Source organism: Selaginella moellendorffii, unplaced genomic scaffold (assembly GCF_000143415.4).
Source record: "Selaginella moellendorffii unplaced genomic scaffold, v1.0 SELMOscaffold_89, whole genome shotgun sequence".
Lineage (NCBI taxonomy): Eukaryota > Viridiplantae > Streptophyta > Lycopodiopsida > Selaginellales > Selaginellaceae > Selaginella > Selaginella moellendorffii.
In genome coordinates, this window is record NW_003314350.1 from 698,963 (window position 1) to 715,979 (window position 17,017).

General features: G+C 47.1%; 7 protein-coding genes and 1 non-coding gene across 11 annotated transcripts; 5 read left to right on the forward strand and 3 right to left on the reverse strand.

Annotated features, from left to right (window-relative positions):
• The first annotated feature begins 162 nt into the window (after nucleotides 1–162).
• On the forward strand, nucleotides 163–2,936 carry LOC9638343 (LRR receptor-like serine/threonine-protein kinase FLS2). Its single transcript, XM_002988500.2, has 2 exons — nucleotides 163–2,396; nucleotides 2,469–2,936. The coding sequence occupies exons 1-2, from the start codon at nucleotides 182–184 to the stop codon at nucleotides 2,861–2,863; spliced, it is 2,610 nt and encodes an 869-aa protein (XP_002988546.2). The 5' UTR covers nucleotides 163–181; the 3' UTR covers nucleotides 2,864–2,936.
• Nucleotides 2,937–3,090: 154 nt separating this feature from the next.
• Nucleotides 3,091–3,179, forward strand: TRNAY-GUA. Its single transcript is given in 2 exon segments — nucleotides 3,091–3,127; nucleotides 3,144–3,179. It is a non-coding gene; the product is annotated as a tRNA-Tyr (tRNA).
• Nucleotides 3,180–5,703: 2,524 nt separating this feature from the next.
• On the reverse strand, nucleotides 5,704–6,700 carry LOC9638889 (mitochondrial uncoupling protein 5). Its single transcript, XM_002988593.2, has one exon. The coding sequence runs from the start codon at nucleotides 6,674–6,676 to the stop codon at nucleotides 5,771–5,773; it is 906 nt and encodes a 301-aa protein (XP_002988639.1). The 5' UTR covers nucleotides 6,677–6,700; the 3' UTR covers nucleotides 5,704–5,770.
• Nucleotides 6,701–6,736: 36 nt separating this feature from the next.
• Nucleotides 6,737–9,203, reverse strand: LOC9638890 (probable tRNA (guanine(26)-N(2))-dimethyltransferase 2). The gene is made up of 12 exons (XM_002988594.2): nucleotides 8,973–9,203; nucleotides 8,700–8,918; nucleotides 8,557–8,644; nucleotides 8,380–8,501; nucleotides 8,194–8,333; nucleotides 8,066–8,138; nucleotides 7,923–8,011; nucleotides 7,766–7,871; nucleotides 7,495–7,707; nucleotides 7,247–7,441; nucleotides 7,107–7,184; nucleotides 6,737–7,044 (listed from the first exon to the last, which is right to left on the reverse strand). Exons 1-12 carry the CDS (start codon nucleotides 9,138–9,140, stop codon nucleotides 6,829–6,831), a joined length of 1,707 nt encoding a protein of 568 aa, XP_002988640.2. The 5' UTR covers nucleotides 9,141–9,203; the 3' UTR covers nucleotides 6,737–6,828.
• Nucleotides 9,183–10,789, reverse strand: LOC112341765 (pentatricopeptide repeat-containing protein At1g11290, chloroplastic-like). 2 transcript variants are annotated; one of them, XM_024662408.1, is made up of 5 exons: nucleotides 10,456–10,789; nucleotides 10,190–10,404; nucleotides 9,968–10,116; nucleotides 9,363–9,916; nucleotides 9,231–9,315 (listed from the first exon to the last, which is right to left on the reverse strand). In XM_024662408.1, exons 3-5 carry the CDS (start codon nucleotides 10,113–10,115, stop codon nucleotides 9,244–9,246), a joined length of 774 nt encoding a protein of 257 aa, XP_024518176.1. In that variant the 5' UTR covers nucleotide 10,116; nucleotides 10,190–10,404; nucleotides 10,456–10,789; the 3' UTR covers nucleotides 9,231–9,243. The 2 variants fall into 2 exon arrangements, with proteins under 2 accessions (XP_024518175.1, XP_024518176.1); XM_024662407.1 differs by having other exon boundaries at nucleotides 9,183–9,916.
• Nucleotides 10,790–10,877: 88 nt separating this feature from the next.
• Nucleotides 10,878–12,908, forward strand: LOC9638891 (pentatricopeptide repeat-containing protein At3g12770). The gene is made up of 3 exons (XM_002988501.2): nucleotides 10,878–11,598; nucleotides 11,668–12,711; nucleotides 12,767–12,908. The coding sequence occupies exons 1-2, from the start codon at nucleotides 10,878–10,880 to the stop codon at nucleotides 12,678–12,680; spliced, it is 1,734 nt and encodes a 577-aa protein (XP_002988547.2). The 3' UTR covers nucleotides 12,681–12,711; nucleotides 12,767–12,908.
• A 73-nt stretch (nucleotides 12,909–12,981) lies between these two features.
• On the forward strand, nucleotides 12,982–15,342 carry LOC9638345 (ubiquitin carboxyl-terminal hydrolase 2). Of its 3 annotated transcripts, XM_024662438.1 has the most exons (9): nucleotides 12,982–13,020; nucleotides 13,080–13,186; nucleotides 13,248–13,336; nucleotides 13,397–14,234; nucleotides 14,294–14,465; nucleotides 14,525–14,748; nucleotides 14,798–14,916; nucleotides 14,981–15,072; nucleotides 15,129–15,342. In XM_024662438.1, the coding sequence occupies exons 2-7, from the start codon at nucleotides 13,142–13,144 to the stop codon at nucleotides 14,900–14,902; spliced, it is 1,473 nt and encodes a 490-aa protein (XP_024518206.1). In that variant the 5' UTR covers nucleotides 12,982–13,020; nucleotides 13,080–13,141; the 3' UTR covers nucleotides 14,903–14,916; nucleotides 14,981–15,072; nucleotides 15,129–15,342. The 3 variants fall into 3 exon arrangements, with proteins under 3 accessions (XP_024518206.1, XP_024518205.1, XP_024518207.1); XM_024662437.1 differs by having other exon boundaries at nucleotides 13,248–14,234; XM_024662439.1 differs by lacking the exon at nucleotides 15,129–15,342 and having other exon boundaries at nucleotides 13,248–14,234; nucleotides 14,530–14,748; nucleotides 14,981–14,994.
• An 80-nt stretch (nucleotides 15,343–15,422) lies between these two features.
• LOC112341771 lies at nucleotides 15,423–16,133 on the forward strand. Its single transcript, XM_024662440.1, has 2 exons — nucleotides 15,423–15,527; nucleotides 15,581–16,133. Exons 1-2 carry the CDS (start codon nucleotides 15,483–15,485, stop codon nucleotides 16,085–16,087), a joined length of 552 nt encoding a protein of 183 aa, XP_024518208.1. The 5' UTR covers nucleotides 15,423–15,482; the 3' UTR covers nucleotides 16,088–16,133.
• The last annotated feature ends 884 nt before the right edge of the window (nucleotides 16,134–17,017 follow it).

Below are 17,017 nucleotides of genomic sequence, written 5' to 3' on the forward strand. Positions count from 1 at the left end.
CGCAAGAGCATTGGCAACCTGCGAGTACCTCAGATGAGCTTGCCATCGTTGAGCCTGCGCACCTGATGGCCTGATGCCTTCGTGGGCATCACGACTCGCGACTTTAAGCAGCTCAAGAAGAAAAAGCAGGCAAGGTTTCGTTTTTCTGGGATGGTAAGTCTTAGGCGCTGATGGTGTAGCCATGGCGAGAGTTTTCATAGCGATGGTTCTCCTGGTTTTTGGTCTCGGGATTGGTAGCATCAGCTGCGACAGCGACGAAGAAGTGCTGCTAGCTTTGAAGCAGGGTCTACTCGATGGCAGTGGGGCGATGAGGAACTGGATCGCAGGGACTGGGTTTTGCAACTGGACAGGGATTCAGTGTGACCAACAAGATCATGTCGAGTCCATCATCTTGCCAAACAGGCTCCTCCAGGGAAGTCTTACCTTGGAGCTGGGAAGGCTCCAGCATCTCAAAGTTCTCAATTTGGAGCTCAATAACTTGACCGGGAGCATTCCACAAACTCTGGAGAATTGCTCGTCGCTGGCAAACATCTCGCTCGGATCAAACCAGCTGAGTGGTAGGATTCCTCTTCACTTGGACAGGCTTCCTGGGCTTCAAAGGCTTGACCTGTGGAACAATCTCCTCCAAGGACCCATCCCGGCCTCGCTAGGAAACGCTACCAGGATCGACTATTTCAGCCTCGGCCAAAACTTTCTCTCCGGGGCTATCCCTCCGGAGCTCGGTCGGCTTTCCAGGTTGCAAATCCTTCGGCTCTTCACGAACAACTTTGTTGGATCCTTCCCGGTTTTCTTCACGAACTGTACAAACCTTCAGATCATGAGCATCAGGAACAATTCTCTCACCGGTTTCATACCACCCGAGCTCGATCGGCTTGTTCTTCTCCAGCAACTTCGCATCCAGTCCAACCTTTTCGAAGGCTCCATTCCTCCCCACATTGGCAACATGACCAGCCTTTACTACATCGACATCTCCAGCAACAGGCTCTCGGGAAACATTCCAAGAGCTCTCGGCTCGCTCGCAAACTTACAGGAGCTCTATCTCAACAACAACACTCTCTCGGGAAGGATTCCGGAAGAAATGATCGGATGCCGAAGCCTGGGAACTCTAGACTTGTCACACAACCAGCTCGAGGGTCCTCTTCCACAAAACATTGGTAGCTTTGGCCTGACCAACTTAACTTTGGATCACAACATCATCTCCGGGAGCATACCACCAAGTTTTGGAAATTTGAGGCTCATCAACTTGGATCTCTCGCACAACCGCTTAAGTGGCAGCTTGCCTTCCACTCTTGCCAGCCTCAAGAACATCCAGCTCGCGTTTAACTTGGCATATAATTCCCTCAGCGGCAGGATACCAGCTTGGCTTGGCGATTTCCAGGTGGTGCAAAACATCTCTCTCCAGGGGAACAACTTCTCCGGGGAGATCCCCGAGAGCTTGGGCGATTGCGTGGGCTTGCAGTCACTGGACCTCTCGTTGAATCGGCTCACAGGCTCCATCCCAAGCTCGCTCGGATCGCTAAGGTTTTTGGTCTCGTTAAATCTCTCCATGAACGACCTCGAAGGTCGTGTTCCCGACGAAGGCTCTCTAAAGTCGTTCACGGAAGAATCGTTTGCTGGAAACGCACGACTGTGTGGAGCCCCAGTTAACAGGACGTGTGATTCCAGAGAAGCTGGTGGTAACAAGGCAAGGATCATCATCATTTCGGCTTCCATTGGTGGTTCGTGCTTCGTGGTGATTTTGGTCGCGACTTGGTTGACACTACGTTGCTGTTTCTCTCGAGATAATCCAGTCGCTATGGCAGAGGGAGATGATCACGCCGAAGAGCTACGAGAATATGCCGGGCCACTTATGTCCTTCACAGCCGAGGAACTTCGAAACATCACGGATGATTTCTCCCAGGAAAATCTCATCGGTGTTGGTGGCTTCTGCCGCGTCTACAAAGCCAAACTCAACAAAGAGTTTGTAGCAGTCAAGCTCTTACGGCTCGACATGGCTGGTAACGAAGTGAGCAAAAGTTTCTTCGCGGAAGTGAAGATTCTTAGCCAAGTGAGACACAGGAACCTTGTTCGATTGCTGGGACATTGCTGGTCGAGCCAGGCCAAAGCTCTCGTTCTCGAGTTTCTACCCAATGGAAGCCTTGAGCAGCATCTTAAAGGTGGCACGCTTGACTGGGAGACGAGGTTTTCTATCGCTCTCGGCGTGGCAAACGGGATGGTTTACTTGCACCAAGAGTTTGATTCACCGATCATACATTGCGATCTAAAGCCGGCCAATGTTCTCTTGGATCTGGACTTCCAGCCCCACGTCACAGACTTTGGCATCTCAAGGATCGCTCAACCGGACGAGCATGCAACGATCAGTGCTTTTAGAGGCTCCATTGGTTATACTCCACCTGGTATGTCCTATATCAAACTTGTATCGATATCCATTGTCCTGACAATGTGTTGTTTCTGTGTCATTTTCCAAGAATATGGAAACTCCGCGAGCATTACCACCAAAGGTGATGTTTACAGCTATGGGATTCTCTTGCTGGAGCTAGTAACAGGCAAGTCTCCGACGAGTGGAATGTTTGGAATCACTTCCACACTTCAAGAGTGGGTTCAAGACTCGTTCCCTTTGGCAGTCTCCAAGATTGTTGATCCTAGGCTTGGATCACAGTCGCAATATTATGAGCTCGAGATCCTGGAGGTGATCAGGGTGGCCTTGCTATGCACTTCGTTTCTTCCAGCAATGAGACCATCAATGCGACAAGTTCTAAATTCCATCGTGAAGCTCAGATGTGACCAGCAACCCAAGCCTATAGGATCACTCATTTCCTCTCCAAGTCCATATACATTTTTCGGAAGACAAAACTCTAGCTAATGAACAGAAACCGAGGAAAAACTCCATACCTTAATGAGAGTGACAGAAAATGCACGCCAGGTTTTCGATCGAATCCTTCTCCTTGTCCACGAATACTTCTCCTCATTTTTTCCGATCAGAGCCCTCTTGGCCGCATTTCTAGCAGTGAATCCCATAGAACCCAATCTTACCGGAGCTATTAGCTTATAGGTGCTTAGAACTTTAAACTGCTATTTGTTAAAAGACAACCGATCTTAGCTCAGTTGGTAGAGCGGAGGACTGTAGTGCTTGCTGTTGAGAGATCCTTAGGTCGCTGGTTCGATTCCGGCAGATCGGAAATTTCTAGTGATATATTAACCAACCAAAGGAATTTAAGACCTTTTATCGCTCTTCCTTCTTCGTTTCTTTGGACGACCATCTTCGACTGGACTTGATTGTCTCGAGTGAGCATGATCCAGTCTATTCTCAACGCGAATGCTGGGAAACGCAGCTTCAAGGGCACCAAAGAATCTTTTCCATCCCACGTAAACACCCTCGATCACCATCGCAGTGATGTCCCTTGGGACTTCATCGACCGAGCCCTGAGCAATCCGGAAACATTCCAGGTAGTCATCCCTGTCCACGAAATCGGGAGCCTTTCGCCAGCTTCCTCCAGCCTTGTCAACCAGAAGAACATTGGGAGAAACCATCGTCACACTCTGCAAGATGTGTGCCAGCATGATCCTTCCAGTTCTCCCGTTTCCATCCACAAAGGGATGGATGCTCTCGTACTGGAAGAAGAACCTCCCGCCGAGTTTCAGTAGCTTCGTGATTTTGTCTTCCTGTGATCTGCTGCCACTGAGAATTTTGCTGAGATCTCTGCTCGTCTTCCTCATGAGACCCCTGAGCGCTGAATCGATTCTCTCGGGTTTCATGAAGAAATGCTTGCCGTCTTTGGTGTCTACATAGACAACCTCGGATAAGTTCCTCAATCTCCCCGCGATGCTGGGACGAGTGAAACAAAACATCGACTTGTGAGACTCGAGAAGCAAACCAATCCATCCGCTCCCAAATTTCTCCTCGCCTGGTCGAAAGAACCATGGAACCAGTGCTTGATTCAGCCCCCAGACGTTCTTGATTCTCTCGTCACAGTCGTCGTGCATCTCCATATCCAGGACTCCATCCTTGTGAATTGCTTGTTGGGTCTCCTCCAAGGTATCAAAGCCTTCGCCCTCGATCTTGTTCACCTGAAAGAGCCATTCTGTGGTGGCTCGAGGTGAGTAAACCTTCGCTGCCCAATCCTTTTCTGGAGCTCCTAGGTTCTCGTACCTTGAGCACATTCGCGTAATCTCTTCCACCATAGCGCTTGTGCTCATCCCCTTTTGCCGCCAGAAAGGCTTCTCTCTGTACTCCTCCATAGCAGACCTAATTGCGTTGCCCTTATTTTGCCAGCTTTTTATAGTTCAAAAGGTTAAAAGTGGAGAATTCCTAATTACATTTTATTACATAAACAATGGTTTCTCCCATTCTTCTTTTGGTTGGTGCCCTTTATGCTCATTCCATGGACTGGGTAATGTCAGGAGCTAGATCTGCTTGTCACAAAAAGATGATCATTTAATAAACATAGAAGGAAGAATAATCAAAAGTAGTAACCTATATAAAAGTTTTTTTTCCCATATAAATGTCAAGTGAGAGCAGGCAAGAATTTATAAAATTTATTGGTTCATTGGGGAAATATATAAATTTTTGATCTGTCAGTTCTTAAAGGTATCTGAAGAATCAACTTAGATAAAGATAACAAAAAGCAAATTAAATGTAGATAATAGTTTCACAAAATTTCCAATAAAAATGAGATAATCTAATCCACAAAAAGGATCTATCATAGGTGTTATAGGTAAATTTTAATTATCATTTAGATAATAAGATTACTGTGGGAGAAATATTGTTATTGATGTTCTTTAAAAAATATTATATTTTTTGAATTTGTCTTAAAAAATACATTAGTTTAATAACTTATTAACTAGTTTTTATATCATGAATAAAATATCTTTAATCTATTATCATAAAATATATTCAATTTAGCTATTATTCTAGAATTTTAGAAAAATTTAATTTGCCTTTGCCAATTCAAAAGTTTAAAATGCTCATGTATCTATATAAACTAGTAATATAGAAAAAGTAATTGTATAAGGATTTAGTATCTTTTTACTTAATGTACCTTTATAATTTTTTAATTTTTTGTGGAAGACTATATCTTTTAAAAATATTCCAGATTATTATTTTAAAAACTCATATGATATAATGAATAGTTAGAAAAGAATGATTTTAAAAAAAGTTCAGCTGAAACTCATTGCCTAAAATATTGACACTTCACAAAGGTTTTTAAAATTTTTTTAATAAAGAACATAAAAGTTAATTAGAAATTTTGATTATTGAGTTTTTCTGTTTAATAATTATTTATATTTTATTAATATAGGAAAATAGTTATTGACATCAAAACATTAATAAAAGTTTACAATAGATTTTAAAGAGGAAAAAAATATAAAATACTTTAATCTATTATGTTCACTAATTCGAAGAAAGCCCACAAGACAAAATAATGTTCACCACGGCTCTGGAACTAAAACAAACATCAAGTAATATAGATAATATATTTTTAAAAAGTATTATTATTTTTATTCAAAAGAGATGTTAATACTAATATTCATATTCCATGAGATAATATTCATCAAATTGAAAAACATTAATTTCAATTACATTTTTTTTGGAAGATCTTTTAGAAAAAAAAGATAATTGAGAATCACATTTTTATTAGGATTGTTTATTCGTAATAAATTTAACTCACTACTCTGGAAATTAACTACATCACATAAAGTAGTATATGACAAGTTGAAATGTTCTTTACTTTGTTTTTCAGAAAATGTGAAAGTTCACACGAAAGGACAGATCTCAAAAATCCTTGAGCATCTCCTTGGTTTGCTCCAGCGTGATGAAGAGCACAACCGCAAATGGACCTTGCCGAGCAAAGCACGGAAGCAACCCCTTGTACAACGCAAGCACTCCCTCCGACCGGATCGTCTTCATGGCACAATCGATAGCATTCCTGTAAGGCGGCGTCTTCCCAAACACCACCTTCATGTTCATCACCCTCGTCTTGATCACGTCGATCGGCTCCGACACCACCGACGTGAGAAACCCCGACGTCAAGCTCGCCACCAGGTGCGTGGCGATGCCCTCGTTGGTGATCTTGTAAAACGCCAGCGTCTCCTTGACATGGTCGTAGCTCGCAAGCTGCACCGCGGTGACGATCATCGCCCTCTGGACCGTGAGAGAGGAGCCCCTCCACAGCGACAGGATCCCCTCGTTTCTCACCATCTGGGAGAGAGCGTCGAAAGCGTTCCTGTAGCTCCTGCGTTCTTTCGCCGGGAGCCTACCGTCGGCTTGCATTCTCACCATGACAACGTCCGCGGGATTTCCAGCTGCGGCACCGATCCCTCCGGCGATCAGAGCAGCAGCAACCTTCTGAAAGAGTGGAAGATCCGCACCACCTACAACTCCGCCACCCGAGCCACTATCGCCGCTCAACCTGTGCTTGAGCATGTCGTAAATCCCCAGCCTCGTCGAGGCGTATAGAGTCTGTCTCAGCATTGCCGCTGACACACCAGCGTAGAGTCCTGCAAATCCTTCTGCCCGGACGAGCTTCGCTCCCATCACGAATGGATTCATGTAGCTTTCCTGCATCTTTCCCTGTTCTCCCTGGAGCTGCATTCTGACTTTGATCAAATCTAGCGGATGCGTCGACACTCCTGCTACTACTGAAGCTATCCAGCCTTCCACAAAGCCTTTCCATCCCATTCTCTCTACGCCAACCAGAGCCCTATTTCACAACTGTCGAGACCACCTCAATGGGAAGCGTTTTTCCGTGTGGGAATCGCGAGGCCATAGATCTACGGCTGCGAAACCTTGTCAGTTTATTAAACTCAAAAAATCGTACCTTTGGTACCGCGTTACAACCCGGCCTCTTTCTGCTTGTCGTCGCTCTCGGCTGGATTCTCAAAACTCTTGCCTTCGGTGGCGGTGTTGAGGAGGTTGCCATGCTTGGGCTTGATGTGCCGGCCTGCACGAACTTTTGGTCCCCAGTTCTCTTCTGGATTGGGAAGGAACCGGGCAACGCCTTTCATTTGTGCCTTGCTTTGAGCACCACGAGCTCGAGAGAAGTCCGCCTGGAGCACACGAAGAGTTCATTAACAAAAATCTCGCTTGAGCTAAAAAATCTACGAAGCACCTGTAATTTAGCTTCCTTGCTTAAAATAATGGTTCCGGGAGTTTCTTCCTTTTGAGCTTTGACGGGGTGTTCTTTGACCTGCATACGACTTGTAAGAAACAAGAGCGAGAGAAAAGAGAGAGAGAGAGAGAGGAGCTCACCCAACAGCGCATGATATCCCATATCACTTCCATAGGCGCGTCAGTTTTGAAACCAAGAGGGGAGGCATGGGTTCCCGAGATGCGGTAGCCAGCATTCAAAACGGCAGAGCGGAAGACTATAGCCGAAGGAGGTGTACACTTGAGCGTTGCGCTCAATTCATGGATGCTCAGATAAAGTGGTACGTCTATTAATTCCTGCAAAAACACGCGCCAGTTATACTTTTGACTTCAAAAGCAAAATACTTTACCTCCGACACACTTGTTAGTATGCTATGAATTTTGTCAAACGCGGGATATCGCTTTTTTGCTTCACAAACTTGGGAAAGAATCGCGGATACCCATTCTGTGTCGTGAATAGGAGCGGCCCACATTGGTCCACCCATGTTGAAGTTTTTGCCACAGTGCTCACACTGCTGTTGTACAGTAGGCCCCAGACCAGGTAAATATCGAGTGCTGTTGTTCTTCATCACCAAAAAAAAGAAAGAAGTGTCAAATACAAAAGAATTGCGTCGATAGTACCTTCTGCACAATTCGACCCAAGGGTTGCAGGCAGAAATTGTCACATCCAACGCATTGATATACGTAAGCAAGCTTGCTGGGTGTTTGCTTCATTGCATTTGCCGATCTGTATGGTGCACAGATTCACATCAACTTAAACGATACGAGAGCTACTTACGTATATATGCGCACAAAAACTCTAATGTAAAAATCCACCGAAAGAGAAAGTACTGGTACTATATGTCTTTTGTATCTGTTGGCATGACTCTGAAGCTCAAACGTTAGAATAAAAATGTTACAAACAATAAGAAGACCACGAACCTCGATAGTCGCCAATAAAATTCGAAGAGCCATTTCATGACAATACTTTGCACGAAGAGAATAGCTCCCATACCTGTGACAACAAACATAAATACACATATATACTTGAATAAGCCCGTGAAGCATACTTGGAGTAGCAGACTTCTCCATTGTTACCACATAAGACAGCCATGTCAGTGGCAGTGCACATGAGCATGCCACCATCGGCGATTGTCTGAACCGCAGAGTCCAGAAAAATCGATGGCGAGCCGTATGGATCCAAATCAACCTGCACAGCTTTATAGAGCGCCGCATTCACCTGATGCAAAACTTACCACATCGAACTGTTTCTCATGAGTAAGCATATAAACCCGTGAATCAGCTTGCTGAGCTTCTACTTTAGATGCAGCAACAGATCCGTTCAGCTTGATATTTCTGGCGCATGCTTCCACCGCAACTGCGAAATAAAAACGCTCAAACACCTCTCATGTAGCACATAGTGGAAGCCTTACCTTTGTCACTGTCGAGCGCAAGCACGGAGGCAATACCTTCGACTTCTCGGGCATATCTCAAAGCGCGCAATCCCGAAGCTGCTAGAGCCTAGAGAGAACAAAAATTAAGAGAAAAAATAAACCAAGTCCGAGAAACAATGTACCTCGAGCACACGAATCGGCTTCGCGATGTTATTTTCAGAGCTAGAGGTCGCCTCCACTTTGGTAGAAGTTTCACCAGCACTACCATTAACTTCGACGACTTCTTCAGTCGCGGCCTTTGAATTCCTAGCTTTGATAGCAGCTTGTCTCGCAATGTGCTCCTCCTGACGCTTAGCTATAAACGATCGAAGCACCGCAATGGACATATCTCGGTTGACAACCTGGTAGAAGAACACACCGCTAAATCAAAGAAGAAAAAAAAACATATCACTTACTTGCGTCTTGTTGTAAAACACATCGTTCCCATGCTGTAGAATTTCCGCGTCGCCCTCTCGGAGAATTCGATACTCCGACACATCCACCTTGTGCTTGGTGTCCGGCGGTGCAGCTCCATTCCCATCCCTCTTGCGCTTCCCATTGTCCGCCACAGCCGGCTCTTCCATCTCGCCGCGAGAGTAAAGCCCTAGGCTTCCTTAAACCCTAAAGGAGGAACCCTAAAACAGGGCACGGTTAAGAAGATCAACGACACAGCTATAGTTTTCGAGGCTAATGAGAATACCATAGTCTGGAGCGATCGATTGTGCGATCTGGACGCCGTGATCCAGGAGACCAAAGTGGCTGCAGCAAGAGATCACGCTTGAGAAGGAGATGGAGTCTGGATTTACCCCGAGCTGCTGCATTCTCCGGAAGATCTCGAGGGTGCTATCGCCAGAGCGCCGAGATGTTGCTCCGATCAACGCATTCCACGATGATAGATTTAAATCCTCCTTCTTTCCCATGAAGTCGAAGAGGAGCGCGGCCGATTCGATGTCGCCGTTTGAGCTCAGAGTGTGGATCAGCGCGTCGCCAACGACACGATCGATCGACAAGTTCCAATCGCGAGCTACACCAAGAACAGCATGCATCGTCGTCAGTTCTTGAGACTGGAGCAAACTTACGAGCGTGATCCGGTCCGGAGCTTCGCCAAGTTGCTGCATTCTCCACAAAAGCTCCACAGCTCGATGATCGTGATGGTAGTTTTGTACAAACGCTGCGATCAAAGTGTTCCAGCTCACAATGTCCCTGTGGATCATCTCGTCAAAAACCATCACCGCGTCGTCCAAACTCTCACACTTACCATACACACTCAAGAGACTGTTCGCGATTTCCGTGTTGGATTCAAGCAGGCTCTCACGGATCCAGCCATGGATCTTCTTCGCAGCCCGGAGATTCGATGGTCCTGCCAAGAGTTTCAGAATGGCAAGAAACGTGATCCTGTTTGGAGACAAACCTTCAAGCAGCATGGCTTGGAAACACCGGAGAGCGCAGTGTTCTTCTTGCTGGAGGCCGATCATCAGATTCCATGAAACTAAGTCTCGGTTCTTCATCTCCCGGAAGATCACGCCAGCATCGTCTAGGCAGCCACACCTCGCAAACATACTGAGAAGAGCGTTAGAAACAATAGCATGGGCTTGGAAGCCACTCTCGAGAATGTGAGCGTGAAGGAGCCTACCATGGTCGATCGAAGAACACGAGCTTAAAGCCGTGACGAAAGTGATGCCATTGGGTTTGATCCCGAGCAGCTGCATCGTCTCGTATAGCTCTAGCGCGTCGCTGGAATGCCCACACCGGGCATACGACGCTAGCATGGAATTCCAAGCGGCTACCGCGGATGAATGATCGCCTTGCGCAAAAAAGATTTCTTCCGCGCGATCCACCCGGTTGAATCTGCCATACATGTGAATGAGCGCTACATAGACGAAAATATCCACCGCGAACCTGGATTCGTCGATCCAGGAGTGGATCGCTTCTCCTAGCTCGAGCCTGTGGCAGGCCTTGAGAACGATCGAAGCGGCGACTCGATCGAGCAGGATTCCTTCGCTCAGCATCCGCCTCAGCGAAAGAAACGCCGCTTCCATCTGGCCTTTCTTGGCGTGCTCCGCAAATAGACGGGTCCAGAACACGAGATTTTCTTGTGGACTGCCGATCTCATGCCCGCATTCTAGCCCAGAGGAGTGATTCAAGCGGCCGGAGGGGAGATCGCGGCCAGAATCTAGAGCTGAGAGGAATGCTACCTTGTCTGGAGTGGAGCGATCGCGGAAGAGCCTCAGCGCCCGGGCAATCTCATACCCTAGACCAGGAGCTTGGCTTTTTCCCTCCATTTTTTTCGATACTCTCAAGAACCCTAGAAATATTTGGCTATGGATGGGGTAGTAATCGGGAGTAGCGCCACGCATCTTCATTCCAAATCGGTGAGCTCCAGCTCGGGATTCCTCCGCCTAAAGCAGCAGTTAGGTCTTGCCGATTCGCCGCTCGCGGAGAACACCGACGGCTACGCATTTCTCGTCCGGAGGTGCTCGCAGGCGGGATCGCTCTCTCTCGGCCGCCAGATTCACGCGGAGTTCCTGGCCAGCGCGCTGCTGGATCGATCCCACACCTTCGTCAACAATCTCCTGGTTCACATGTATGGGAGATTTGGGAGCGTGGAAGAGGCCTGGATCGTCTTCAACGGGATTCCTCGCCGGAACGAGTTCTCGTGGAACATCATGATGGCAGCGCTTCTCCACAACAGGGATCCCTCACAGGTCTTGGATCTCTACGAGAGAATGGGCGTGGAAGGCGTCGCGATGGACAGCTTTGCATTCTCCACAGTTCTAAGCGCGTGCTCGAGCCTGGGAGATCTGGATCAAGGCAGGAAGATTCACGAACAGATCAAACTCTCCGGTCGCAAGCTCAACACCATCGTCACCACGGCTCTCTTTGACATGTATGCCAAGTGTGGTAGCCTGGAAGAAGCTAGCAGTGTTTTCTCCTCGATGCAAAGGAAGGACCGAGTGGCTTGGAACGCCATGCTTGCTGCGTATGCCGAGAACGGGCATGGCAAGGAGACACTAGAGCTCTACTGGAGAATGGACTGCGAAGGTGTGAGGCCGGATAAGTTCACTTTCTCTAGTGTTCTTGACGCTTGTGCTGATCTCGGGGCTCTCGCAGTGGGAAAATCCGTCCACCAACGAGCTACTGGCTACGACTTCGACGTGATTTTTAGCACTGCGCTGTTCAACATGTACTCCAGGTGTGGGAGCTTGGAGGACGTGAAGCTGATCTTTGAAACGCTGTCTAGAGGAGACGTTGTTTCATGGAGCGCCGTGATCTTGGCGTATGCCCGGACCGGGCATGGTCGGAAGGCACTGGAGCTGTTTCGCGACATGAATCTGGAAGGTGTGTGTCCTAACGATGTGACTCTCACCAGCATTTTGCATGCTTGCTCTCACACCGGTTTGCTGCATGATGCCAGGAGTTACTTTCTCACCATGAGCGACGACCACGGTATCAAGCAGACTCTAGAGCTCTGGGTTTGCATGGTGGATTCGTTGGGACGAGCAGGAAGGCTGAAAGACGCGGAAGAACTTGTAAGGACCATGCCGCTCTATCCGGATTTCATCGCCTGGATGACACTGCTGGGAGCTTGCAAGCTTCACAGGAACTTGGAACAGGGGCCTCGGGTCGCAGAGGAGGCACTGGAAATGCTACCGGAGAGTGCTTCTCCTTACGTGGTCCTCTTGAGCATGTACGCTCTCGCTGGCAAACACGACGAAGCCAAACGAGTGAGAAGAGCCATGGAAGAGCGGGGGATGAAAAAAGCATCCGGTCGAAGCTACATCGAAGTCGGAAACAAAGTTCACGAGTTCGTGGAAGGAGAAGCTTCTTTTCATCCAAAGACTCAGGCCATCAGAAATCTTCTTCAGGAGTTACATGACGTTAATGCTCAGGAGGAAAGTGATCCATCGTCCGACCACTCTGAGAGGCTGGCGATTGGCTTCGGACTGCTGAGTACCAAACAGGGAACGCCACTGCGAGTCGTGAGCAACCTCAGTGTGTGTCCCGACTGCCACACCGCGGTGAAGAACATCTCCAAGCTCACGAAAAGAGAGATCACTGTCCGAGACTTCAGCCGCTACCATGTCTTCCGCGATGGATCCTGTACGTGCAACGATTGCTGGTGACCACCTCCATTTTCCTCCCTCAGAATCACAGGTTTGCAAAATTATTTTTCAACTCTCTAATGCTACTAAGCTCTTTTTTTTTCCAGGACTTCGTGCAAAGCAGAACCAGCTCGTTTCTTTCTATACTTCTTTCTCTTTGTAAGGATATGTATTGTGTTTCTTCTTGATTAGTTCTAACTCTTTGCTTCTTTTCTCAAGCGTCAGGTTTGCAAGCCTTTGTTTTTTCTGCCACTTCTTTAAGGTTTGCAGAGCTCTAGTCTTAACTCTTGGTTTTCCAGGAAGCTCTCCTAGTTCGTGCAAAGAGGAACCAGCTCTCGTTTCATTTCTCCTTCGTCGTGAGGTAACCTTGCTTCCTTGCTTCAAATCAAAGTGGTGAATATTCGTGTTTCATCTGTCCAGGATTCGAACTGACCGAGTTAGGGTTGACGCAAAAAAGAGCCCTGTCTTTTGGGGTGACGTGTATGAGCGGAGGGCGGTTGGCGGCAAGGCAGCAGCGCGAAGCAAAGGTGAGCGCTTTTTCTTTTTAGCAATCGTAGCATGGCACTCTCTAAAAGTCGCGTTTTTTAGGCACATTGTGCGTGGAATGGAGAATGTAGCATGAAAGGCAGCGACACAGCCGTTTTACCCGTGCAATTTAAAAGTCTGGCTCCCAAAAGGTATGTTGAGGAAACCAGGCCTAGTCGGACACCTCCAGAACACAGGAGGGACTCATCCAGGGCCAGTTCCTTGTTTCGTAACTTTGAGAAGGAATTGGTAGACACTTCGGCTCCAAATAGCAGCAGGAGGAACTCCAGCACGAGTTCAGCCAGCAGATTTGCAGAGACGAGCCGGCCATCGGCTTCTGATCTTCACGAACTTAGATATGGAAGGAGTAGCAGCATTTCCACGCAATCCTCGACAACTCCTAAGGACGAACCAGTTTTCCCAAGCAGGACTTCAGTCAGGGCTATAGAAACCAAAGACGAAGCTGACGGATGGAATGATTTTTCATTTTCCTCCATGCCTTTGCGACAACCAGGGAAGAAACCAGGGTCTCGAGGCGGTGAAGATGAATACGAAGAAGGTGGCCGGTCAAGTAGCAGGCTGAGCAATAGTGGGGGCTGTTCGTCGTCGGGAACCGGGCTCTCACAGTCATTTACTGAGATGAACTTGCGAACGAGACAGTCCTCTTTTCAAGACTCCCGGGGAAGTAGAAGCAACAGCTTGAACAGCAGATCTTCCATTCAGGGAAGGCAAGTCGCAGGTCTAGTGGGTCTGATGAACGAGGGGAACACTTGCTTCTTAAACAGCTGCTTGCAGTGCTTGGCACACACAGTCCCGCTCTCGTCAGCAATTCTAGGACCGTTTTCGGAGTTGATCCAAACCAAAGGTGCCGCAGCGAGGAGCAGGAGAGACACGGCTAGCTTGTCCGAAATGCTGGCTTATTCTTTTCGCCAGCTTCTCAAGGACCTTTGTGGAAAACCATCGTACTCGACTGCCAGTGCGTCAATGCTTCTACAGAGCTTGCAAGGCTTGTCACCCCAGTTTGCTGGGAATCGACAACACGATGCTCAGGTACGAGATCTTCTTTCATTTGGTTTTTTGTTCCCTTCATATATCAAAATGCAATGCAGGAGGCGATGCGAACAATTATTGATGGGCTTCACGAAGCATTGAATCGAAAACCACCCGGGCGTCCAAAATGTCCAGAGCCTCCTCCCACAACACCGGAAGCCGAGATTGCAGATATTTGCTGGGAACATCACAAAATGTGGAACAACTCCGTGATTCAGGATATCTTCTGCGGTAAACTTTTTTGTTTATTTGTTTTTCTTCTTGATAGCTTACAATTTCCTGCCTGACAGGACAGCTGCAGAGTACCATAGAATGCTCGGTGTGCCACAGAAAGTCGCATTGTTTTGATCCTTTCCTGGATTTGTCACTCCCACTTTCAAAGAGCGGTGGCTCTGATAACTTCAGGAACTTCGGCAGCAGCCGCTCGAGGATGACGATCGAGGATTGTCTCTCGGCGTTTGTCGCTCCCGAGACACTGGACCCGTCCAACAAGTACTATTGTTCCGGTTGCAAGGTACGTAGAGTTCATCCTCGTTATCAAATAATAAGGGAACTTTACACAGATGCATCGTCAAAGATCTACGTCTCTTCATCCTCGTTTTCTTAACTGCAGGCTCCACAAATCTCTACCAAGAAACTCAGCATTTACAGGGCTCCTTCGGTCTTAGTCCTTCACATCAAGGTACAAGTTGGCTTATAATTTCTTCAAGCAATCTCATGGTGTTCTCTTCTCTTTTGTTTCTCAGAGATTCTATGGTGTAGAACCACGCTCCTACAGAAAGGATGACCGGCCCGTTGTGTATCCTCTCAATGGACTTGATCTTAGCAGTTTCATGAGGTAAAAATTTCATTTTTTTCGATTGGAAGACTGTTACTATAGCTTGATGTTTGCAGCACGACTGCCAAGAGGCATTTTTCTCAGCAGCAGGCAACGTATGATTTATATGGTGTTTGCTCGCATTTTGGATCACTAGGCTATGGACACTACACCGCGACGTGTAGAAGTGTTGACAATGGCTGGTATTGTTACAACGATAGTAGCGTTACTTCTGTACAGGACCCGGTTGATTCTTCAGCCTACATCCTCTTTTATCAGAGGAGTTAAAAGGCAAGTTTTTTCTTTGTTTTATTTTATTTTGTACCAAACTTTTACATTTTTTTCAACTTTGTTTGGTTACCACCAGTTTTGGTACCTATTAGCGATATAATAAGATCTCTGGTAAGTTTTACTCCAGCTTGGGTACCATAATGAAAATTTTTTTAGTTGTATTAGCAATTGTTTCACTCGCACAGGTAATTTTACTAATAGGTTCTTTACCTGTTAGTAATTCCCTTTGTTTTTGCAGCTAGCTTTATCTCTAGATATAAATTTACTAAATTCCACATGCTATGGTTATAAACAAAGGTTGCTCGAATTTGATTTCTATCTTCATACCATTCGTACCGCGATCAACAGTTCTCTTGAAGTTAACGAAACTCCTGTGACAGGGCTTGCACGTCAATTCCCTCCATATAGTTTTGGCTATACTTTTGCTTTCAGTCGCAAGCTAACCTCAAGTTTTGAGTATACGTCTCCAGAAATCGGTCGCATGGAAGGATACACTGCAGTTCCCAGCGCAGGCCAGGAATTTACTCAGGCCGATTTTAATTTCACCACACCAGCTTCTGGATATTTTACTGTGGCAGGGTATACAGATTTTACACGGTTAACGAACAAATACATTGTGAATGGAGGCATTGGAGATTTTGCATACTCAATTGGACAAGTGATTGTCACCACTGCATTTAACTACACAGGCAACAACTTTGTGTTTCTATGCAAAGCCTCACTTACTGTCCTCAAGCTTTGTTAGAAGAATAAGTAATAAAATCAAGAAAAGTGTAACTGTATTCTTATTACTATATTATGCTCACTCAAAATAATTCCAAGTTTATGAGTTTGTACCATATTATATATTGTGATTTAACTAAATACTAATTTTGAATAGAATTTAAGATTTTAATTTCTTTTCTTAATAGTAAATTATAACCAGGGTTATAATGGCGAAGCGCAAGTGGGACGAGGAGGAGAGCGTTGTCATGAACGTCCACGGCTTCAACAGCGCCTGGTCCTTCAATCCAGGCACCAAAGTTGACGAAGTGAAGAGCCTGGTATCCATGCAGTTCTCGGTGCCTTTCATGGAGATCTCCATCGTCCAGGACGGATTGGTAGCACCAGCGACGATGCAAAGCTGCGAAAGCTTGAAGCCCGGCCTCAAGTACCGCGTGGAGCGAAGCTGCCCTCGCCGCAAATCATTCGCCCTCGGCACCATAGTCCGGCCCTCCGTCAACTTTCACGTGAATGCACTTCCAGCGATCGCCGAGGTCGCTTCCATGCTCTCCCAAGGCAAGTACTGCGTGCTGTGTGGCCCGCGCCAGAGCGGCAAGACCACGGCCGCGCAAGCCGTCCGGCAGCGCCTCTCCGCGATCGTGGTTTACTTGGATGGTCTGTTCTTCCGAAAGGATTGGAGCGAGAGCAAGTTCTGGGGATATCTTTGGGACTCGTTGCACGCCAAGTGCCCGCAGTTCTTCAGAGCTCGCCGGGTGCAAGACGAGTACACCGACTTGAGCTTCCGGATGCTGTTTCTCAAGACGGCGTCGCAGATGGTCCCCGTGACGCTCATTCTGGATCGAGCTGAATCGCTGCTGGGTGCCTCCGCCGAGTGCCTTGGGAGGTTTTTCAGCACGCTCAGGAACATGAGGAGAAGGATGGGCGACTACAACTTGAAAGGATTGCTGCTGGT

Bases quoted from the DNA above. Each gene is read 5' to 3' on its own strand.
- LOC9638343 (XM_002988500.2), top strand. From the start codon at position 182: ATGGCGAGAGTTTTCATAGCGATGGTTCTCCTGGTTTTTGGTCTCGGG. The intron at 2,397-2,468 runs GTATGTCCTATA...TCATTTTCCAAG, and splicing joins CATTGGTTATACTCCACCTG to AATATGGAAACTCCGCGAGC.
- LOC9638889 (XM_002988593.2), bottom strand. From the start codon at position 6,676: ATGGGATGGAAAGGCTTTGTGGAAGGCTGGATAGCTTCAGTAGTAGCA.
- LOC9638890 (XM_002988594.2), bottom strand. From the start codon at position 9,140: ATGGAAGAGCCGGCTGTGGCGGACAATGGGAAGCGCAAGAGGGATGGG. The intron at 8,919-8,972 runs GTAAGTGATATG...TTCTTCTACCAG, and splicing joins TGTTTTACAACAAGACGCAA to GTTGTCAACCGAGATATGTC. The intron at 8,645-8,699 runs GTACATTGTTTC...TGTTCTCTCTAG, and splicing joins AGCCGATTCGTGTGCTCGAG to GCTCTAGCAGCTTCGGGATT.
- LOC112341765 (XM_024662407.1), bottom strand. From the start codon at position 10,115: ATGTTTGCGAGGTGTGGCTGCCTAGACGATGCTGGCGTGATCTTCCGG. The intron at 9,917-9,967 runs GTTTGTCTCCAA...AACTCTTGGCAG, and splicing joins CCAAGCCATGCTGCTTGAAG to GACCATCGAATCTCCGGGCT.
- LOC9638891 (XM_002988501.2), top strand. From the start codon at position 10,878: ATGGATGGGGTAGTAATCGGGAGTAGCGCCACGCATCTTCATTCCAAA. The intron at 11,599-11,667 runs GTGTGAGGCCGG...GGGCTCTCGCAG, and splicing joins CTGGAGAATGGACTGCGAAG to TGGGAAAATCCGTCCACCAA.
- LOC9638345 (XM_024662437.1), top strand. From the start codon at position 13,142: ATGAGCGGAGGGCGGTTGGCGGCAAGGCAGCAGCGCGAAGCAAAG. The intron at 14,466-14,524 runs GTAAACTTTTTT...CCTGCCTGACAG, and splicing joins GATTCAGGATATCTTCTGCG to GACAGCTGCAGAGTACCATA. The intron at 14,749-14,797 runs GTACGTAGAGTT...AACTTTACACAG, and splicing joins ACTATTGTTCCGGTTGCAAG to ATGCATCGTCAAAGATCTAC.
- LOC112341771 (XM_024662440.1), top strand. From the start codon at position 15,483: ATGAAAATTTTTTTAGTTGTATTAGCAATTGTTTCACTCGCACAG. The intron at 15,528-15,580 runs GTAATTTTACTA...TTGTTTTTGCAG, and splicing joins CAATTGTTTCACTCGCACAG to CTAGCTTTATCTCTAGATAT.